The following is a 22,250-nucleotide window of genomic DNA, read 5'->3' as shown; positions in this document are numbered from 1 at the left end:
CGAGTTGACATTTGGAACTAATCAAGAGGAAATTGGACAAATCATTCCAGTCCTCAAATTTAACCTATTAGCCAAGAGTTCCAATTTCAATAAATTCATCATTTTATCTGCTATCCAAAAATTAAATTGAAAGCGAATTCATATTTAGTGCTTTGACCATACCCCGTCAGCCTCATCCATTTTAAATGAAACTGAAATCTGGCACATACATTCGAAACTAGCATCCCCACTAAATTTATTTAAAGATGCCCCTAGGTGAAATCATTCCTTACGTAATCATTCTTTAAATTATAAAATATCTGCAATCCAACTAAATAATTGGAGGACACACTAAAAGGATCTGATCTAGTGATCCTGTACGTCTGTTTAAGAAATAAATGAAAAAAGAAGTAAAGAGAAAACTCATCTTACTATTTGGTGATTTGTGAATATGAAACTACACTTTCCACTGGTCACAGAATTCCGAAGAGCTGTTAAATAATGCAAACCAAGCCACCGTGCATTTCGTTGCTCCTCTGATACTATGCTCCTTCCCAAAACTTAGTAGAAACAAAATGTCCATTTAGCATTCTCAAGGCATCAATCTGCAAAGTATCTCTAGAGAAAAGTTGGACTCCATAGTGAGATCTCCCACGGGACCTCATTACTTAAGCAATGTGAGAATAATAGAATGATGAAATCGGCTATATCTCTTTCTTGATTTTCCATTTGCAGAGAGAGCATGTTGCTTAATTTGCACCCATCATCACATTCCAAGGCTACAGTTTCTTTTATCTTTAAACTAACCGGCCAGTTATATACAGCTACAGGATCCACCCACATGAATAGAAGAGTTTCAAAAATATGGGACAGGTCATAATTTGTGCCAGTTCTGATGTGGTTGCTTCCCGAGCCGCTTTAACATATACAGGCATCCAGCTGCAGAAAAAAGACCTAGAGCGGCCATAGCTATAATTGTTGAATTTTCTATATTCTGGTAGAAACCTCTCTGCAAAATTTCAAAATAGCAAAATTACCTAAATATTCATCAAATCACCAGAAAAGAAAAGTATCTCATGATGAAGACAGTCAATTAAAACGTTATCTTGAAGTTCAACATAGATTGAAAGAAACTGTTTGCATTTATCTTAACTGCAAATATGTGGATAATGCCTAGAAAACTAACTTTCCAATTAACAAGCATCTAGATGTAGTTCAAGCACTAAATCCTCAAATGAGTTTTACTGGGAATAAAGGACCACTATAAACAGTGAAGAGGATATCTTCTGATGAAATAATGGATTAAATAATACATAAGGTAAAACAAAACATGCCTGAATCAGAAGGAACAACATTAGCGCATTTGAAGGAGCTATCGATAAACTCATCATTCCTCCACGAACCTCATTAGGCACATACCTGCATGTTATAGGATGAAAAGGAACTTGAGTAAGAGAAGTTTCCAGCCAAATATATGAGAGAGCAGGCTAAGCTCAAGTTTCACAATATTAAAGCCATGATTGATAAAAAATTTATAAGTGCAGCATAGTTTACATGGTTCTCAATCTGGCAAGTGAAGGCAAAACCAATCCCACACAAGCATGAAATATGCAGAATAGCATCACAAGAATTTCGATGTCCTGCAACAATTTCGCAAATTAAGGTTGAAGACATCACTTGATATTTGAACAGCTTGAAGAAAAGAAAACTCGTAAGATACCTGATAATCAAAAGCTACAATGGAAGTGACGAAGCCCATAATAAGACAGGCATATACTAAGCACTCCTCTGTTCGGAGTGATAAAGGGACACTGAAGAACCAGGCAAATGCAGTGCTTCCAAGCATTTTCGCACCAAGTAAACAGGGGTATATCAAACCGAGGAAAACCTCTCTCCCATCTGCCTAAAAATCCAAACAAACCTTTAGAAGAAAATATATCAATCTTTTGGGACCAGGAATATATATGGTGATATAGGATTTCAGCAGGGAAAGAAAATGCAATGTTCATCGTTAAGTATTCATCCTGATAAACCAATGTTCACAAGGTTCGAGAAACATAGACATTGGCCAGAAAAGACTACTTCATGGATTTCAATGACAGGAAGATGGTTTTACAAAATCACTTGTATAGACCCACCAGCCCACATTCTGAAGTCTCACACAAACAGGCAATACCAATTCAATCTCAGTATGAGAATGGATTTCATCAACCTTTCCGAAGAAAGCTTAATGAATATCTTTGATCAAGTAGTAACTAGAATACCTCCTCTCTATCCATTTTTTTTGACATACTTGCTTCCAACTTTGAGACACAATATACCAACCAAAAAAAAAAGTAACTTTAAACATTTTAAATCCAATCAAGAACGTGTTGTTTCAGATACTTAACTTCAACTACCAACTCTCAACTACTCTCTTCAGAATTAAGGTATAAGAATGTAAGTAGATTAACAACTTTCGTACTCCTCTTAGTTGTCTGTCCTTGTGCCGAGGGTCTACCGAAAACAGCCTCTCTACCCCCCAAGGTAGGGGTAAGGTCTGTGTACACTCTACCCTGTCCAGACCCCACTGTGTGGGATTTCACTGGGTATGTTGTTTTTGTTGTTGTGGTACTTCTCTTAGATTACTTCTCCATGAGAAAACAGTCATATAAATTGGAAAGTCATGAACGCGGAAACAGTATCCTTTTCAGGAAGCTAGTCAAAATCATACCACAACGGTTGGAGCCCAAATAAACCAAAATACTGCAACTGAGAAGTGGACGGTAGCTTGGGTCCATGACAAAAGCCAAACCCTTTTATCTGCCAAGAATACAATTGGGAAAAGATTAAGAGATCACCCAACCACTCCCAATTATGCAATTAATCATCAAAAACTGTATCTGTACAGATGCATTTTTTCCCTCTCATTACCATATTAAGATATTGCAAAATACTTCTAAATTCTGAAATTGGACCATTTTAATTTTCTTAAGCATTTCACTTCGAATAACATATAATCGGATAATAGGTACATCCTCATTTATATTAGAAGAATACTCATGCTGTCTGACATACCAAAGTGGTGGTATTTATTAAAAAGAAAAAAGACAACTTTCTGCAGCTTTATGGCTCTGTTATGCTTTCATGCACTTCTCAATTACGAACTTATGACTTTGAGCTAAGTTGACCAACCAAAACAAGATCACAGTAAGAGAAAACAGGTAGCTACACATAGTTTGGTGGAAAGAATGACGGAGAAAATTCTGGACAGCGTGAAATCAGGTTGGTGAGATTCACAGAATTCATTCTAAAATTTCTTTTAGTGCCACAATCAGCTATGAAAATGTGTCCCGCATTTATGTTGTGACAACAAAAAAGTTCAATGACATTCTTCCTGCTAACATAATTACTCTGGGTGCATATATGCAATATGAGTGCACATACAGGGCAAAATATGAAAGGAACAGAAGCACAAGAATGGAGGACTCATACCACCGACTATGTATGTACGAAATTTAGTCTGATAATCTTTAAGAATAATTGATTTTGGATCTTCCTTCCATCCTCGGCTGACATAAGCCAGAGCACTAAAAGCCATTATTACCACTGCACTGGATGGAGCAAGCAAATTTGTCTTTTCATGACCACTAATTAACCAGTTACCAACCACTTGGCTTCCAATGAAAGATGAAGATTGAACAAAAGTCATTAACCAAAACATATCATTCACTGAATCCTGCCTCTGCTCAAGCTGCAAAATCATTATAAGGAGAACTCATCTTATTCTACTATCAAAGATTCAAAGTCGTGCAAAAAATCTGAAACCCGACTATGAAGGCAACCCGAGCAAGGAGAATGTTCAAGTGTAATCACCTATGCTGCTATAGTGGCCGCATGAATAGGTCTGAAATAGGCTAATGTAGTTGGCAAAGAAATCAATTCTAAAATACTATAGATCCACACGCCTCCGCCCTAACCCCTTTTCATTTACTACATTCGTTCATATTCTTTTTTGTTCAATAAAGATTTACTACATTCATTCATTTCAAAGAACGGATGAGAATTTTGAGTTAACAAGCCTTCATAATTGTGCTTCCCCCATGCAATAGAAAATCATAGAATAATAACAAAAAAAGACTCTTAAGACAAACCTTATCATGCTCAACAACCATCCATGTCTCAAAGTTGAAGAAGAATATCGTAGAGGCGAGAGAGAGACAGATGCTAGTGAGCCAAACACTTGGATGTCCAGTAACCATCCTCCATATGGAAACAAAAAGATGCAGCAAGCAAAACAACAAGCAGACTTTTCTCTGGCCACTACATGAAGAGGCAACACAATGATAAGTTTGACATACCTCGGCTTTTAAAAAAAAAATATGATTTAACTCATGGTGCTCCTGCACAATTTGAGAGCAGTAAGCGATTGAAAATAATAATGTTAATTATCATGGCACAATCATTTATTTTGAAAATTCTGGTCAAACATAAAGATCCAATTCAAGCTTTGTTGGACAGTCAGAAGGAAAAAAGATGTCATAGTCCAAAAAGAATGCATCAAAGGAATGAAGATCAAATTGATACTCCCTCTACCCCAAAATGGCAGTTCTATTTCATTTCAAAGAGTTTCTAAGAGTGTGAGTTTATTCTTTATGGAACTCCAAAAGGGCGAAACGGAAACTTGCAGTATACTTTTTTTTTTTTTAAATAAAGTAAAAAAGAAAAGATCATCACTTGCATGATATTTCATTCGAATATCTAATTGTTACTTTAAATAGATGGATTAATTAAAGTGAAACATTAGCTACTTTAATTCCCAAAAATTAGACAAAACTCCTGCACAAGGAAAATAATGGAGGGAATTGCAATAGAAAATAGTCTTTTAGTTATCCTTGTAACTGAAACGTATTTTTTCTGAGACCTCAAGTAGATCTTAAGCAACTTCCAACCTTAATGGTTATGCAAATAGAGAAGGAATCTAGAAAACATGGAAAAGTAGGCAGAGTGCCCTTACATCAAATCTGAGAACATGCCCAAAAAGGTACCAACAAAGAGAGCAGCTGCATATCCAATACATAGAGAGATGACCATCTGCTCCCTACTAACACCATGGTACACCAGTTCATACTCTCCAAACACTGCCAGCAAGCCTTCCATCACTGTAAAAATTAAATAAATAATAAATGATTTTGAATCCAAGCTGATAATAAAAAAGATATACTAACTATGTTGAGGACGTAATGAAAAAGAAAAGTATGCCTTTGTATGATGCAATATGTGATTTGAGTGTACACCTTAACATTTGCTCTATGATCAGTAATTACCATATCTCTATCAAGTCAAATTGATATTTGACAATTCTATGGTGTCAGCTCAGCCTCGAGATAGCATAATATGCTACTAAACAGATTATAAAGGGAAGAACTTGTATCAGTATCTCAATTCACACTCCATATTCGATGTAATGCTTCCTGTAGGCTGTATCAACACATTTAACTCCATCTGTTAGAATAGCTTCCATCGAGTCTTGAATACTTTGAATTTGATACAGGATACTCCACTTTTGTGAACTCCATTTATCCGAGTGATCCACAAAAGAAAGAAAATCTCTAACTTGATAAAATGCTAGATTATGAGTTAGTTTAGTTTGAGACTTTTCAGTTTGTCATAAGTCAACTTGACCAATTCCTGAGCTAAGTCAGAGTAGGTTCATTTCTTATCCAAGTTAATAATTTGAAACTCAGAAACTGCCAAAAGTGCTTGGTTTCATTTTTCTCGTTTGGCCCAAAGGAAAATCCCTTTTTAAAGTAATATTAGTCGACTGCATTTAGTTTGAACACAGGAAGTGTAACAGTCAGCAAACAAGGAAACATGTAAATTTTACTACTTTGCACCAATTTTAGCTGCAGTTAGATTCTATGAGTTAATTAGAACATAACATTTCCTAATACTACATTCCGTGGGCAGACAAACAGCCTGTTTGGCCAAAAGTGCTTGTGGGGCGTTTGGCCGAGCTTTTAGGTGAAAATAAGTGACGTTGAAGAGTAATGTAAGAGTCCGTTTGGATTGGCTTATAAGCAACTTATAAGTTGTCTTAAAGCTTTTTTGAGTGTTTGATTGGTCAGCTTAAAGTCATTTTGTGCTTAAAATAAACTCAAAAAAATAATTGGGCTCATTTGACTTAGCTTATATAAAGCAGTTTATAAGCCCAAAAAAAAAAAAATTGAGTTAGACTACCAACTTTTTTTTTTTTTTTTAGCTTATAAGCTGTTTGCAGCTTAGAGGCACAAGCCCATCCAAACAGGCTCTAAGAGCCCGTTTGGATTGGCTTATAAGTTGGCTTATAAGCTGTTTTCAGCTTTTTTGAGTGTTTGGCTGGCCAGCTTAAAGTCATTTTATGCTTAAAATAAGCTCAAAAAAATAATTGGACCCATTTGACTTAGTTTATCTAAAGCAGCTTATAAGCTGCAAACAGCTTTAAGCTGTAAGCCAATCCAAACGGGCTCTAAGTTGTTTTTCTTTAGTAGTTTTGATTCAAAAGTACTTTGCTTTTAAATTAATTGGCTAAAAACAGACTGTCTTACCGAGAGTGACACTTTCCAAAATAAGCTAATTTTAAAAGTTTGAACAAAAAAGGCTAGGAAAATGAGGTTACCTGAAGAAAGAGAAAAGAGTAAGAGGAAGCTTCTCTGGAAACGAATGAAAGAAGAGGAAGGCGCGTGATCGAAGACGGGAGAACTTCTGGTGGTGTTAGGCAAATAGTAGATTGAGAGGCAACATGATATGAAGAAGAATAAACACAGTGCTGGATTTGGCTCCCATACATCCATCACTCCCATTCTTAACAACTGGATCTCAAAAATACTACTCGATCAATTACCGCCGATTCGATTATTCAAGTACCCCTGTCACGAACTGTTTCCAAGTCGGGTTATTTTCCAAAGCCCATTCCACAGAAAGCCCAACCATGATAGCAAGTAAAAGGTCTAGGAATTGTACCCGCTAGCTTAACCATGTTATTTATATATTTAATTTTTTAAAATTATTTCACTCCTAATGATCTTCTTAGTTCATTTTTTTTATGTACCGAAAAGAGTCAAAATTACCCCTGAATTTTGAAAAATAATTTATCTATACCCTTCGTTATATTATAGGGTCAATTATACTCTTATCGTTATACTATGAGATCAATTATGCCCTTATGTGTAACGGTTACCACGTGACATCATCCCAGCCCTTCAAAAAATATTTCCCCTTATCTGCAGGAGATGTCTTCAAAAAAAATTTCCCCATCTGCAGGAGATGTCTTAAAAAAAAAATCCCCCTTCCCCTTATGTATAAGCTACGTATTTGCAGGAGATGTTTTCTTTTTTCTTTCTCTTGTAACTTATGGAAGTATCCAACCGAACAAAACATGAAGCACTGGTTGGGTAAATGGTTCAAAAGTTCTACTCATGATTTTAGTTGAGCATACAGCATAGTGAACGATACTCAGAACAAGTTTCATGCTTTATGTAAAACAGATCCCAATAATTGATAAGCAGAATATAATCTATGCCTCTGCAATTCATATAACTTTGCACAAGAGCTACGGATGACATTTGAATGCAACAAGCAAAATAGAAAGACAGTGACCATGCTTCGAACGATCTGAGAGAAAATCATGAGCACAAGCAAGAACCAGACTATAGTACGGCTTCACCGAGTCTCCCAAGGGGTAATTTATTTTACTGGGTAAAACAGTTTTTGAGGGGAAATTTTTTTGAAGGGCTGGAATGATGCCACGTGGCAACCGTTACACATAAGGGTATGATTGATCCCGTAATATAACGGTAAGGGAATAATTGATCCTATAGTATAACGAAGGGTATCGATGAACTATTTTCCAAAGTTTAGGGGTAATTTTGGCCCTTTTCTGTTTTATGTAAAAAAGGAAATTTCAAAAACATTTCAGTTATTTTAACATAAAAAAATATTGATACACACTAACTAATTATTATCAGTTCCTTCACTTGTATCCAAACTAAAAATGATTTTCCGCACTAACTGTATTTTGGATGCTTTTAATCAGCTAACTCAAATGAACTCAAAATCTAAATAGTGGGAAAAGTTCGGTAGTTATTCATTTATTTTTATATTTATTAACTCTTTGTATCACTTAAACTTTCTATAGAACTTTTTATAGTTGATTCCTAACGTAGAGTTGGCTAGAGCATTTGTCTTCTTGTTTTACTTTCTAAATCTAAACCACATTTTTATAGATTCAGATTAATTATTTATATTAGATTTTAAACATACACCATTTATTATAAAATTAATTAAAGTTAGTGTATGCTTTAGACTTTTTTCAAGTTTTGGTAAGTTGGAATAAGAGCTTGATTGGCCTAATGGTTTTGACGCCAAAAACGCTTTTATTAGAAATATCATTTTTTTGAATTTTTGAGGTGTGTGGCCAATTAGCAAAACTGTTTTTAAGTAAAAGCAGAAGCAATTTTACTGTGGTTGGGGAGAAGTAGAAAAATTTTGCTTATTGAAAGAAGCAGAAGCAGAAAATTATCTTTTTCAAAACAAAAATATCCCTACCATAAATACATATTTACCAAGTATATCCCTCATTGATCCATTAATTTCTAATTAATAATTCTTTGTGTTAAATTAAAATTTGTGAAATGATTTTGAATTTTATTTTGGTTATAGTTTTTCAGTATATTTAAATCATCATGTTGATATTATATCAATATTTAATGTTTTATATATTTATCTATGTAGTATATTAATTGAAAATTTTAATATGTACTTTTAAATTTTAATTAAATAAAAGTAAAAACTTAATTGAAGTATTTCATAAGTGAAAACTTGTCATTATTCTTAATTCAACACTCAAAAACAATTTTTTAAGAAAATAAACACGATCTGTTTATTAAAAACAATCAAAAGCACTTCTCAAATGTATTAGCCGAATACAAATAGTTTCTAACCAAAAGTATTTTTTTTGAAAAATATTTTTTAAAATAAGCAGTTTTTAGCCGCTTGGCCAAACAGGCTCTGAAGTTAAAGTTCTAGCACAAGGTGAATTAAATTAATGTTTTAAATATTGAGAAATTAAAGTTCATCGAAGTCGAGTTAAAAAGGAAAAACCGACAGTTGTGTTAAAGAAAGGGGAGTCCGGAACCTAAATGACCCAATAAAAGACCCATTGAACCAAAATACCCCAAGAAAAAAATGTGATACCAAAGTACCTTTAACACACTTTTTTTATGCGTTATATAAAAATGAGTTAACGTCCCTCATTAACATCCGTTATCCGAACATTTAAAAAAAAAAACGTGCATAACGCAGCAAAATAGTGCGCTATGCTGAGCGCTCAAATTTTTCTAACCTTAAACAATGGTTAGGTTGAGCTTGTGTTGCCTTTTTGTTGTCAAAATGTTCTTGTGTTATGATAATAATAATTAGGCAAACTTGTGTATTCCTATTCAAACTATTCCGTATCACTTTTTTAGTTGACTTTTAATAGCTTATAGAATTTTAGTGAACTTTAATATTTTGAATATTAGTTAAAGTTTTAATTAGTATAGTTTTATCCAACATTGAAATACTTTTTCAAATAAATTTTTGGTTTTCAAAGAGCATAAAAGTTGATCAACATTTTGAGGCTATTTTTGCCGTTCAACCTTTAGCGTTTCAATATTCATGTTAATTAGTTTCAAAAATTCACTTAAATTGATACAAAGGGGTTATTATTTTATTAGGCATAAGCTATATCTTATATTTTAATTGTCTTAAAAAATCATTAGAATTATTTTCTATAAAAGAAAGTAAGACACTTAAATTGATACGGAAGGAACATTGTCTTTCCTAAGCATCAGTTAAGTGTTGTATTTTTTGTTGTCATAAAAAATGATTATAATTATTTTCTAAATCTTATGTCTTCGGTTGTTTTAAAAAATGATTAATTATAAAAATTAAATAAAAGTGATATACTAAAATTGATATGAAAGGAATATTATTTTTTCTAAACATAAGCTAAGTATTATATTTTTGTTGACTTAGAAAATGATTATAATTATTTTCTAATATATTTTGGATGCCTTAAAAAATAATTAATCATTTTCTATAAAAGAAAGCAAGATAGTTAAATTGATACGAATGAGATATTATTTTTCGTAAGCATAAGCTAAGTCTCAAAAATAATTATAATCATTTTCTATGCCAACAAGACAATATAACACTTAGCTTATGCTTAGGGAAAACAATATCCCCTTCGCATCAATTTAAGTGTCTTACTTTTTTATAAAAAAATAAAATAGTTATAATTTATTTTTAAGATAACCAAACATAAAATATAAGATTTAGCTTATGCTTAATAAAAATAATATCCCCTCCGTATCAATTAAGTGTCTTACTTTTTTTTAGAAAATAATTATAAAAATTTATGAAACTAATTTACATGAATATTGAAATGCTAAATGTTGAACGACAAAAATATCCTCAAAATGTTGATCGGCTTTTATGCCCTTTGAAAACCAAAAATTTCCTTGAAAAAGTATTTCAATGTAGGATAAACTATAATAATTAAAACTTTAACTAATATTCAAAATATTAAAGTTAACTAAAATTCTATAGGATATTAAAAGTCAATTAAAAAGGTGATACGAAGTAATTTGAATAGGAATACACAAGTTTGCCTAATTGCTATTATCACAAAACACGAACATTTTGACAAAAAGGCAACACAAACTGACCTAACCATTGATTAAGGTTAGCAAAATTCGAGTGCTCATCATAGCGCATTATTTTGCTGCGTTATGCAAATTTTTTTTATTTTTATTTTTTGTAAATTTTTTAAAATGTTTGAATAATGGATGTTAATGAGGGACGTTAACTCAGTTTTATATAATGCATTAAAAAAGTGCGTTAAAAATATGTTGGTATCACATTTTTTTATTGGGGGTATTTTGGTTCAATGGGTGGGTCATTTAGAAGAAAGGGGGGGTGTTAGAAGACCAAACTTGTCCTTTCAGTATATATTTATTACTCCTGTATCCCCTGCAGCTATTATTCCGTTTTTTTGCCTGAAACAGAGGAGCTCATTGGAGCAATCATGGGTGGAGGCAACGGTCAGAAAGCGAAGATGGCTCGTGAAAGGAATGCCGAGAAGCTCAAGGGAGCCAAAGGTACTCTCTCTTTCTCTCCCGTTAATGAATGATCTCAACCAATTTTATTTATCTTTCGTCCACATCATCATGGGCTTAAATCATCTGATCCATTGGTCAATTAGCCCGATTTTAGCCTTGGTTTAACCCAATCCGATCCCCTTCTTGGAACATAACGTGGCTGAGGGTGTCTTTATTGTTTTGAATGCTGACCTATGATTTTGAGTTTATCTTCTTCAGCTTTGTCTTGTTACTAACTCTCTAAATCGTTGGATCTATGCAGGAAGCCAACTTGATACGAACAAGAAGGCCATGAATATCCAGGTTTAGCCTTTTTGTTTACACAATTTTTGTATGTGATGGGTAGTTATTGAATCCTACCTATTTGAGCTTGTTTGGCATAAATGGTCCCAAGCCCAAATAAAGAGTAGGATTGTGGCAGGATGAAAGCCAGCGAAATAATGGTCTGACTACGATGCGTAGACCTCAATAGAGCAGGACGGATAGGATTTTCGTAGAACACCAACTTATTTGGGATTGAGGCATAGTTAATTCTTGACTAGACTTGATAAAGGTTAATTGGGAAGGTTGCTTTATGTTGCTTCTTCTGTCACTTTGGTGATACAATTGGTACATAATACCTATAGTTTGACTTCCTCCACCTCCTCGAGTAAGGAGAACATATATTGGAATTTAGAAATATATCTATTCCAAGAACAGAGAGGCATCATATATTGAAGGCAAGAACCTTTCATTATTGTGTTTGGGTTGGTAATGTCATGGTCTTGTACTTCAATTCCTTTGTATAGGTTCAAAGTAATTCTCTTTGTATTTCATAATGACAATCCGATATGGCAGCCCTCAACAATGTGTTCCACCGTGTGATCTCCTTTAAATGTTTGTGATTTGGCCCATTGAGCATATGTGCTGTTTATTTCAAACTTTCAATATAGATACTGGCAACGTGAGTCCTGTCTTTTCTCTAGTAATTTGAAGATCTGAATTTGGAGAATTTGCTTCTAAAGTTATACTGGTTTCACACCCTTTTGATGTCTTATTTGGTTGTTTTTGGTCGTTCTTTTTTCTTTTTCCAGCTTGTAGGCTATCCTCCACGATATCGTAGTATTTCTGTATTTATTCCAGAAAATGCTCTTAGGTGGATTTGATGTTGTCTAGTACCATTATGATTCCCTTCAACATGAGATTGCTCAAGTAGAGAATGACAGTTATGTTTAACGATTGATTGCTGTTTCCTTAAAAAATGTTCTTTGTTTTACTTCAACATGAGATAGCTTAAGTAGGATTTGGTGTTCTTGATTGCTGTTTGCTTAAAAAATGTTGTTTGCTTTACTTCAACACGAGATAGCTTTAGTAGGATTTGGTCTTCTTGATTGCTGTTTGCTTTGATCCTTTGACTAACTTGTCTGGTTGTTACGGATGATGGCAGTGCAAGGTGTGCATGCAGACATTTATGTGCACAACTTCGGAGGTGAAGTGCAGGGAACATGCCGAGGCCAAACATCCAAAATCTGATCTCTTTACCTGTTTCCCTCATCTCAAAAAATAAACATAGGTGTTCTTGTAGAAAATGTTGGCATTATCTCCAATCACTAGTGGCAAAAGTGTCGACCCAAGCAAGATGTGGAACTCTGTATTTGTACTTGTTTGTGAGACTGGCAAGTTGTGTTAGTGGATGGTTTTACTTTTAATTCTGAGCCGCTTCGTGCACTGAGTTGGTTTCTTATGTTGGGTGTAAGTAATAGGGAAATAGTTACATATGGTATATCTAGTACTAATATATTTCTGTTACCAATATATATATATATATATATATATATATATATATATATATATATATATATATATATATTTCTGTTACCAAAAAAAAGTACTAATATATTTCATGGAGTGAATTTTGTTAGAATATAAACTTTAATTTCTTAATATTTGATCACTAACTATTTCTAGGAAGATGGCTATAGTAGTAATTTGGAATTTTGTCAATGTATTTGGCGTTAGGCTTTGGTTAATTGTGAGTGTGATGTGGCACACTCCAGAATTAACTTCTTTCAATTTATTGTTTTGTTAGATGTGTAGCGAATTTTATGATGGATAGTTGTAATTTGTGTCCCGTAAGAAGAAAGAAAATCTGAGTCTCCCTCAAAATTGTACGTCCAAAATTTAGCTAATTATTGCCCCCACACCAAAAAATCTCCCCAAGAGTACATAAGAGATATTGTGGGTATTTGTAGGCTAGATTTCAAAGACCATACCAATGAACTTATTCAATGGAGCGCAAATCACCAAAGCTGAATGCAGAAGCAACATCCATTGCCAGGAAACCCGTACACTAACGTACTACAGAAACTTCCTAATTAAATTTTTGGAAATCTGTTATTGTTTACTTCTAGAGATACTTCACGGGAAAACAAAAAAAAATTAAGGCTCAACAAGTCGCTGCATAATCAGCAGAGCAGGAAATCTACAAAACACTATTGCTCTTGAAATGTTCAATGATGAAAATCTGTAATTCCTGAATTCAGCTTGATGTCTATTCAAGTTCAAATACATGAGTTCTCCCAAATGTCACTTAAAAAGGATACACATGGTACGTTACACCATAGTTTAAATTCTTCCCATTGACGGCAGTACAACAGAGCTACTGTGTCCTCATCCTGCTAGTTTCTGCAGCCTTCACTTGCGAGAAATATGGATGGACCTAAGAAATAGGGCAGCGAAAGCAGTTAGTAGGTTTCTCAATTAAAGATCTTAAACGCGCAAATATATGCGTGCAATACTCTAGTTGTGCAAAACAAAACCAAATGTTCATTGTTAAAGAAAGGAAGGAGGAAGAGAGTGCGTAGATTGGTTCCAGCAAATATACAGATGCCATATTGTGACAAAGGAAAAAACATTACCAAGAACACAAAGAGAAAGCGATAGGCAATTGACAATCACGAGCTTGCTTCTAACAGTATTTTAAAACTAGTCAGTTGCGTCTCTTCTACCTGCTACTCCCTCACCAATCTCTTTCATGGATCTCATTTAGTCAATACATTTGGTTTTGGTCAAGTATGCTTTAAAATGTTACCTAACCATTTCTTTCATAGGTTTTAAAATGTCACCAAAATTATTTCTTTAATTAGTAATAATTGGTTTTTTGTACTGAAAAAAAGCTACACGAGACAGAAACCGAGAAAACAAAGATGAGGCTCAGGTTTAAAGCTCATTAAGAGTGGCTAAAAAGGAATACCATTGCTTCTTTTGCTGTAAGTCTGTTCTGATGATCATAACGGAGAAGCTTGTCAAGGAAGTCTATAGCCTGCAATGAGAACTCAGAAGCAATCATCAAATATCAGTGAGACTTACAGCTACTTGAGGTTTCAGGCGCAGTTGTCGCCATTGTTGGTTTCTTCTTATTCAGAATAAAATCGTAATAGATAGATAAATAGAGAGAGACAGAGAGAGAGAGAGAGAGAGAGAGAGAGAGAGAGAGAGAGAGAGAGAGAGAGAGAGAGAGAGAGAGACCAATACCTCCGGTGACACTAGATGTTGATTGTCTGCATTAATAAATTTGGACCACGGCTTCCTACTGTGTCTGCAGGGGAAAGACAGATTGTATTCACCTTCAATAGCTAAGAATTTTGGCTTCAAATCAGAGAGGCCGCACTTCTGCTAAAGCTAGTTACTGAGATCTAACCATATTTAGTCACAGCTCTCAGTTGTTTACTAGTTGCCTCAGCCTAGTTTTATTTGGCTATAAGAGTAGTAACAAGAAAGCAAGAAGCGTACCTCCCAACCATAGCCTCTAGCTGAGGATCAAGCTCTAATTGATACTTGTGCAAATATGCATTCAGCTCATCTGTCCCAAGTACCTATAACAAAAATTATCAACTCCATGTCAAGCAGCTATACGTTACTTTTATATAACATTTCAGTGTTTACTTACACAAGTAACAACTGTATTGGTTTTTTTTAGTTGATCAACCTCCCTGATCTCATTCAAAGAACAAAATCAAGGCATATAAATCCATTGGTCAGTTACTGGGTATTACCTTTGCAATTTTGACGAGCTGATCCTGATTATCATGGCCATAAAAGAAAGGTTCCTTGCGGAAAATCTTTAAAAAAAAAAAAAAAAAAAAAAAAAAAGGCATAGTCAGCCACAAAGATAACGAGGAAAAAGAAAATTGATTTCAAACAAGCAGATCCAAACTTCTAACAAGTCCTTTCAGATGTTTACAGTTTTCCAGGCCCACAACCGATAGCTTAAACTTACAAACCAACTGATAGCTTATATTATATATCATAAAATTTCTCACCATTCCCGCAAACATGCAGCCAAGGCTCCACATATCCAAAGAATAGTCGTAGTCTTGCAAGTCAACTAGAAGTTCAGGGCCCTTGAAGTATCTGAAACACAAAAAAAGAAGACTTAAGGCTTGCTGCAATAGCCTTGAGACTAAATAAGGACACAAGCACGCCAACAATGACAAATCCAACTTTTCAAACTTCCATGCTAGTTTACGAACCACTTTCCAACTTCTGTGCTAGTTTACTAACCACTAACTTACAGTATGAAACCTACTTACTGTATGCGACTGTGCTGATAAAGAGTTATTCTTTTAGTATTCTTTTAATTGGGTATGGTGCAGAAGCAGCTTGCATTCTTTGTAAGCCAACTTAGAGACTGATCAAACTGGTACACCACAAACTTTTCTTTCCACCTCAACAAAAAAAGCATGCAGCCTAATTCTGCTGGTTTACTTAACTGACTAAAATCTAGAAAGTAAGAATGAATATATGCATTTGCAAGCTTAGTCAACATCAGAAGATTGAAATTGAGATGAAATTAGATGAGATTGCAGCGCCACAATGAAACCAATCTAGACGAAGATGTTACATATAAAATCAAAACTGAACGTTGAAATGCAGAAGTGCTATAGTGGTTGTTATGCAATAGAACGATGCCTAACAATGTGAAAGACAGTTATAAGACCAACAATGCTATATGGAGTGAATGTTGGGCCACTAAAATTTTACACATTCACGAGATGAATGTCGCCAACATGCAAGACGTTAAGATGGATGCGTGATCATACAAGATTAGAAATATGATCACATTCGCGAGAAGGTTCAAGTAGCACACATCAGCGACAAAATGTGAAAAAGTCACTTGAGATGACCTGCGTCGTGACCAGCTCCCAGGTGAAAACCATGGTAAATTAAGGTGTTAAAAAGGACGATGTTGATCTAATCACATGAAAAGAAGTTGTCATTAAGGACCTGCAATGTCTAGGGATCCAAGCAAACTTAGCGAAAGATAGGCCACAATGAAAGAAAAACATCTATATAGGCAATACATATTAGTCGAGAATATGTTTAACATGTGTAGGTCCTATACTTTCTAGGAGTGGTTTAGCCTTTCAGAGATTTATACATCTAGAAATAAATAGAGAACTTCTAATCTTTTTATTTGTATGTGCATGATATGTTGTTCTATACCTAAGTGAATGATGTTCCTTTATTTCTTCTAACTTAATAAAATATATAGCAAAATCACTTGCTTTCTGACTAAAAACTGATGACTTGTCCAGAGAACAATTTGCAAGTGGAGAATGGGTCTACAGATAGAGAACCTATATGTAGGAATTTGCTGCTAGCAAAGCAACTATACCAGGTCCAGCATACTGTCAGCAGATTATCTCTCACCTGGAAGCTACACGAACATTATATTCCTTTCCTGGGTGGTAAAATTCAGCAAGACCCCAATCTATCAACCGAAGCTTCCGCAGTTCATGGTCTATCATAACGTTATGAGGCTTGACATCTCTATGCATTATCCCCTGTGAATGACAGTAATCTAGTGCCTGCAGGTTGATAAGAAGTTTCAGTTTCCGACCTTCACCATCAATTCGTAAGCATGTAAAGCAATATACAGTATACACAAAGAATAGGTCTATGATCAACTGAAGGCCTCAGCAAATACAACAGTCGTGCAAAAACCGAGTCTTTCTTTTCTTTCAAAAAGAAAAAAGGAAAATAATAAAGTAAACTAAGCGAACCGAAAAGCTATGTTACTGGGACTCTTCAAAAGTGGACACGGGTGCGTGTCAGATCCTCCAAAAGTAGTGCATTTTTCATGGATCCGACACGGGTGCGGCATCATTTTTGGAGAGTCCGAGCAACATAGCCGAAAAGTCAATATTCAGGAACAGGACTAGATATGTACTTTTCAGCATAAAGCATTTGACAACCAAGAAACTGTGTTCCTGAAATACATAATTAGAAAGCTCGGGAAGTTAAATTTCTTTTTTCTTTACAGCAGGAGGCAAAAGAGAGGAAACCTTCCTGCTGTAAGAAGGGAAACCTAGACATGTTTCTACTCAGGTAGGGTGGTGACGTAGGCATGTAGCATAAAGGAATAGCTTCGAGATAGAAAGCAAAAGGATCCCAAATTGGCATCCCCATTTCCAACTAGCTCCTCTCATGTGACTAAAATATAAGCAAAAGTACCCAAAACAGGGAAAGTAATATTACTCATATAAATGGAAAATAAAATTTAAACAGCAGTTAGCAAACAGAGGACAGAAAATCCATGGCAATGCTGATTTTTTTCTTAACCAATGACAAGATCAGAATGAATACCAGGACAGAAAGTCAAATTCTGTAAAGAAAATTACATTTTTTTAGAGTTAGAGAGATCATAGCCATTCATCTAGATAAACAAAATAACTTCCAATAAGTACACAGTGAATCTAATTCATGGACAAGTGAGGGATGGCTCAGTGGTTAAGCACCTCCACCCACGACCGGTAGGTCCTGGGTTCGAGTCACACTGGAGGGGAAGTGTGGAAACACTATAAATCCTCCTAAAATTGGGGGGGGGAAAAAAATCTAATTTATCGTCTGATAACAGGAGATTACAATTTGGGAGTAAGCACTTAACTACAAAGTCATTTACCTTGTACACATACAAACACTTAACTACAAAGTCATTTACCTTGTACACATACATTCAAAAGCTATACTGAGACGTAATTGCACAGGAAAGGTAATTAGTTAATTGGAATGACCAAGACAGTGAACGAGCTAACGATATCAATAAGAAAAAACTACATTTTCGTTGATGGATTCGAATTCCATATATCCGCATGCAGCATAAGGTGAACTAATATAGGTTTTCAGTATTAGTCACTACCAATTATCTAAATATAGGTGTAGGCTGAATCCAAATTAGTGCAATATTATGGAACCAGAATCCTGGATTCCAAAATCTCCACATGAAATAAGCCTAGGAGTTTAGAAATTATAACTTTAATAATTTGAGCTCCAAATTTGATCAAAGTATATGAGAGTACATACAGCCAATACCCCGTAAGTGCCTTTGAATTCAGAAATAGTGTGTGCATAAGAAAACTGGGGGACTCCCAAAATTCTCATACTCATACAAACCTTGAAAGCTGCAATAGAAGAAAGGAGGGGGTAGACGAACTTCTGACCGGAAATAAGTTAAGACATGAGTACAACTCTATTCTTGGTTCTGAGAGAAGAAAGAAGATATAGAAAAGAAAGACCAGAGGACAGGGAGCAGATAATTGTTACCTTTCTCAAAAAATATAAAGGAAAACCAGAGGACAGGGAGCATATGTACATATAAGTCACAGTGACTGCCATCTAATGGATTTATCCTCTTACCTTGAGAAGCTCATATATGTAGTACCGTATGTCATAATCTGTTAGTGTTGGGTACAAAACTTTGAAATCTGTGCTGTTCACGTACTCAAAAATCAAGCTTGGAGTTTTTGAATGCTGATCTCTGACAATATCAAGGAGTTTGACGATGTTTGGTCCACCACAGAGGTTCTGCAATATCTTTATCTCTCTTTTGATCTACACAACACCACTAATGTCAAGTCAAAAATATGCCCTTTCTTTTTTGTTTTTTCCCGAAGCAAGTACAATATTACAAACTAAACCGTGTTTAAAAAAATTAAGAGAACTTATAGGAGGAAAAAATGTATATGAACAGTGGATACATAACACTACCAAAATGATAAAAAGCCGCCATCAAGAGATTAACCGATTTTGTTGCAGTAAATGCTGTTGAGGCTGACTAATTTTTCCAAATTATGTCACAAAGCGACCAATTTTAGGCATTCTGTACTTTGTATGTTTTCCTAAGTTCCAAAAAAGAGACTTAAACTTATTTCACTGCAGCCACCCTAGCAACACATGAACAGAAAATTGAGAGTAAGCTTTTTAATGAGTTGAATACATATTTTTCCGTTTAGGTTGTTATTGTTAATGATTCTCTATAGATAAAGTCAGGCATAAATAAGTATTGCATTACATAAGAACTATTCCTGCAAACTTCTATTTTTTTTTTTTCTTTGAAGCAGAAAAATGATAATTTAATTCAACGAAAAGGGAAAAAACATAGTAGCCACCAAGTCTTACGTATGCTCAAAAATATTAAAAAAAAAAAAAAGAATTCATACCTTTTTCTTCTTAACAGGTTTCAGGATCTTGATTATGCACTTCTCGTTGCTGTTAACATTTATACCTTCAAAAACTTCACTGTATTTTCCTCTTCCAACTTTTCGAACAACCTCATAGTCATCCTGATCACTGCAATAATGAATATGACGGGAACTGATGAGGATAATATAATGTAGCTGGTGCATTAAAGTTGAGTGAGTCAAATAGGATCATATCTGAAACCAAAACTCGCGAAAGATGAAACTAATCATTGAGCCAAGGGCCAAGGCACTCTAGAGCCAAGATTAACAAAAGTATATGCTCTCACTTCAGCAAAACAAGGTTATAGTCTCTTCTGATTTCGACAAATGTAGCAGAATTATACAAAGCAAACAAACTAATAGGGGTCAACTAAATGAAGCCTCTATAACCATCCGCTCCATTTGGGGCCACGTCATTCCAATACTCAAAAATCGACTTTTAACACATGTAAGGGATCTAAATCTCACTCTTGTTCCTAGACTTACACAAGCATATCTAGTTTGTACCAACACCACTAATCCTTAATCTCGACAGCTTGGTAATACCATATTGGATATTTTGCTTCCTCTTTTTTTTTTTTTTTTTTTCATGAAGTGGATATTTTGGTTCCATTGTACCGTGTGGAAGCTAATAGAGAAGTAAACAACCTAGAAAGACTCGAACCCTCACCTAATCCAAAGCCACAGAATATAAGAAACTTGCCTCAGCTCAACAAGACTAGGCAGAAAATTTGCATTAACCCAATAAATATAGATATTTTCCAATGTGAAAGAGAAAAGCTTTCATTAGGTCATTCCATTCAAGATGGCAGGAATTCGCCAAAATAACATATACACTGAACACCCGATTACCTAAAAAGAGAGAAAAGAAAGTTTTTGGGTATGCCCGGAGTTGATGTTGCTATTGAGCATCCAATTTGATTTTAGACACCAAAAATAATACTGAGCATCCAATTTGATTTTAGACCCAAAAAAGACCCTTTTTTTTTTCCGGGCAGGCTAGAGTGGATGTTAATATGCTATATAACACCTACTTTTCTTTCAGACGAAAACAAAACAAAGTTTTTTTTCTTGGATGGTGGAAGTGGATGTTAAGACCTAACAATCAAAAAAGTAGCAAACAGCATATAAAATTCACGAATCTTGATCACAATACAGTATACAACACCCCCCCCCCCCCACCCCCCACCCCAAAAAAAAAAAAAGAGAACAAAATCAGAGGGGATTAGGGTTAGGTTAGGGAAAAGAAATTACCCCCATTGAACAGTAAGGGATTCGTAATCCCAATATTCCCTAGGGCGAAGCACATTGATATCCGTGTATACTCTTGCTTTCGACATATTCCTTTAATCGCAAATCAGAGTTGGGAAAGGGCAACGAAGAAGGTGCAGGCTAGTATAGAGAGATATTCTGTTCGATGCCACCGCACAGTAACACTAGTTTAGGAAAAAGCCATGGATTGAATATGGTCGGTGCCAAGTGGCTATTACTTTTTTGTTCATCTTCAAGTATTTTTATTTTATTTTTTATTTCCATCACACTAGAAGAATGGATAGGGAAATGGGCCACCAGAATTGAATCACATTTGTGAGAGGCTCCTAGGAAGAAATCCTTTTTTTTTTTTTTTTTGTGCGGATTGTCCTTCAAAGTCACTGGTCCTTTATTTTTGTCCCTCAAATCGATGGCATTTAATTTTTACTCTTCGCCTAATATCATAATATTTGAGATTTAAATTCCATCTCAATCAACGAAAATCGCAAGACAGAGTTTCATAGCAAAATCAGGTCTATTCGGGCAAAAGTTAAGCCTTAAGGCAGAGTGTTGCAAAATTCTAACTAAGTAAAAAAAAAAATTGCTTTAACTCTATGTTTGAAGGCAAAACTAGGGAGAGTTTGCCTTATGGCTGAAGTCAACTCTGTCGTAGAGTTTGCAGTCAAAACTCTGCCTGATCAGGGAGAGTTTGAGGCAAACTCTGCCTTGAGAATCCAAACTCTACCTTGTGATTTTTTTTAAAAAAAAATTGACTGAGCGGGGGTTCAAACCCAGAACCAAGGGGTTTACTGTGAAGGACAAAAATTAAAGACCACCAATTTAAGGGCCAAAAATTAAAGACCACCCCCAAATAAGGGCAATCGCGCAAATTGCCCGGAAGAAATTGAACGGTTTGTCCTTCAAATGGGATCTTTTTTATTTGGAAAACTAACTGAAATACCCCTAAAATACAAAATAATATCCGCCCCATGCCTCTCCTAAACTAATTACCCGACGTACACCCTCTCCCAAAATTATTTACCTGACGTACCCCTTCACCCAAAACTCTTTCTCCATGATATCATCGTCGTATATTTATATGCTGTGATGGTATCATGGAGGACTAAAAAGTTCTTCTTTATGATACCATTTCAGTATATTTATATAGCATAATGGCACCATGGTCCCATGATACCATTACAATATATGTATATAAGAAGATGGTATCACAAAGGCTTTGTCACGACCCGAACCGGAGGGCCGCGACTGACACCCAAGACCATACTCGGCTAAGTGTCATACTACCATTCTATTCATAAGTCACACCTTTTTGTGAACCTTTAAATTATGAAATGACGCT

The 22,250-nt window shown here is 35.0% G+C and overlaps 3 protein-coding genes across 4 annotated transcripts; 1 reads left to right on the top strand and 2 right to left on the bottom strand.

The window, feature by feature from the left end:
* Positions 1–268: 268 nt before the first annotated feature.
* On the bottom strand, positions 269–7,046 carry LOC132624881 (uncharacterized). Of its 2 annotated transcripts, none has more exons than XM_060339622.1 (9): positions 6,617–7,046; positions 4,976–5,120; positions 4,113–4,281; positions 3,454–3,712; positions 2,693–2,781; positions 1,700–1,882; positions 1,534–1,619; positions 1,314–1,398; positions 269–988 (listed from the first exon to the last, which is right to left on the bottom strand). In XM_060339622.1, the coding sequence occupies exons 1-9, from the start codon at positions 6,798–6,800 to the stop codon at positions 854–856; spliced, it is 1,335 nt and encodes a 444-aa protein (XP_060195605.1). In that variant the 5' UTR covers positions 6,801–7,046; the 3' UTR covers positions 269–853. The 2 variants fall into 2 exon arrangements, with proteins under 2 accessions (XP_060195605.1, XP_060195604.1); XM_060339621.1 differs by adding an exon at positions 5,286–5,439 and having other exon boundaries at positions 269–1,398; positions 6,617–6,756.
* Positions 7,047–10,981: 3,935 nt separating this feature from the next.
* Positions 10,982–12,826, top strand: LOC132625078 (uncharacterized protein At2g23090-like). Its single transcript, XM_060339854.1, has 3 exons — positions 10,982–11,138; positions 11,401–11,441; positions 12,565–12,826. Exons 1-3 carry the CDS (start codon positions 11,066–11,068, stop codon positions 12,682–12,684), a joined length of 234 nt encoding a protein of 77 aa, XP_060195837.1. The 5' UTR covers positions 10,982–11,065; the 3' UTR covers positions 12,685–12,826.
* A 798-nt stretch (positions 12,827–13,624) lies between these two features.
* Positions 13,625–21,170, bottom strand: LOC132625077 (casein kinase II subunit alpha-1). Its single transcript, XM_060339853.1, has 10 exons — positions 20,894–21,170; positions 19,619–19,748; positions 18,816–19,010; positions 16,830–16,987; positions 15,440–15,530; positions 15,173–15,238; positions 14,910–14,992; positions 14,652–14,715; positions 14,371–14,439; positions 13,625–13,836 (listed from the first exon to the last, which is right to left on the bottom strand). The coding sequence occupies exons 1-10, from the start codon at positions 20,977–20,979 to the stop codon at positions 13,777–13,779; spliced, it is 1,002 nt and encodes a 333-aa protein (XP_060195836.1). The 5' UTR covers positions 20,980–21,170; the 3' UTR covers positions 13,625–13,776.
* Positions 21,171–22,250: the final 1,080 nt, after the last annotated feature.

Source organism: Lycium barbarum, chromosome 12 (genome assembly GCF_019175385.1).
Source record: "Lycium barbarum isolate Lr01 chromosome 12, ASM1917538v2, whole genome shotgun sequence".
Classification (NCBI taxonomy): Eukaryota; Viridiplantae; Streptophyta; class Magnoliopsida; order Solanales; family Solanaceae; genus Lycium; species Lycium barbarum.
Note: the sequence above shows the minus strand (reverse complement) of the source record. Positions and strands in the feature narration are given on the sequence as shown.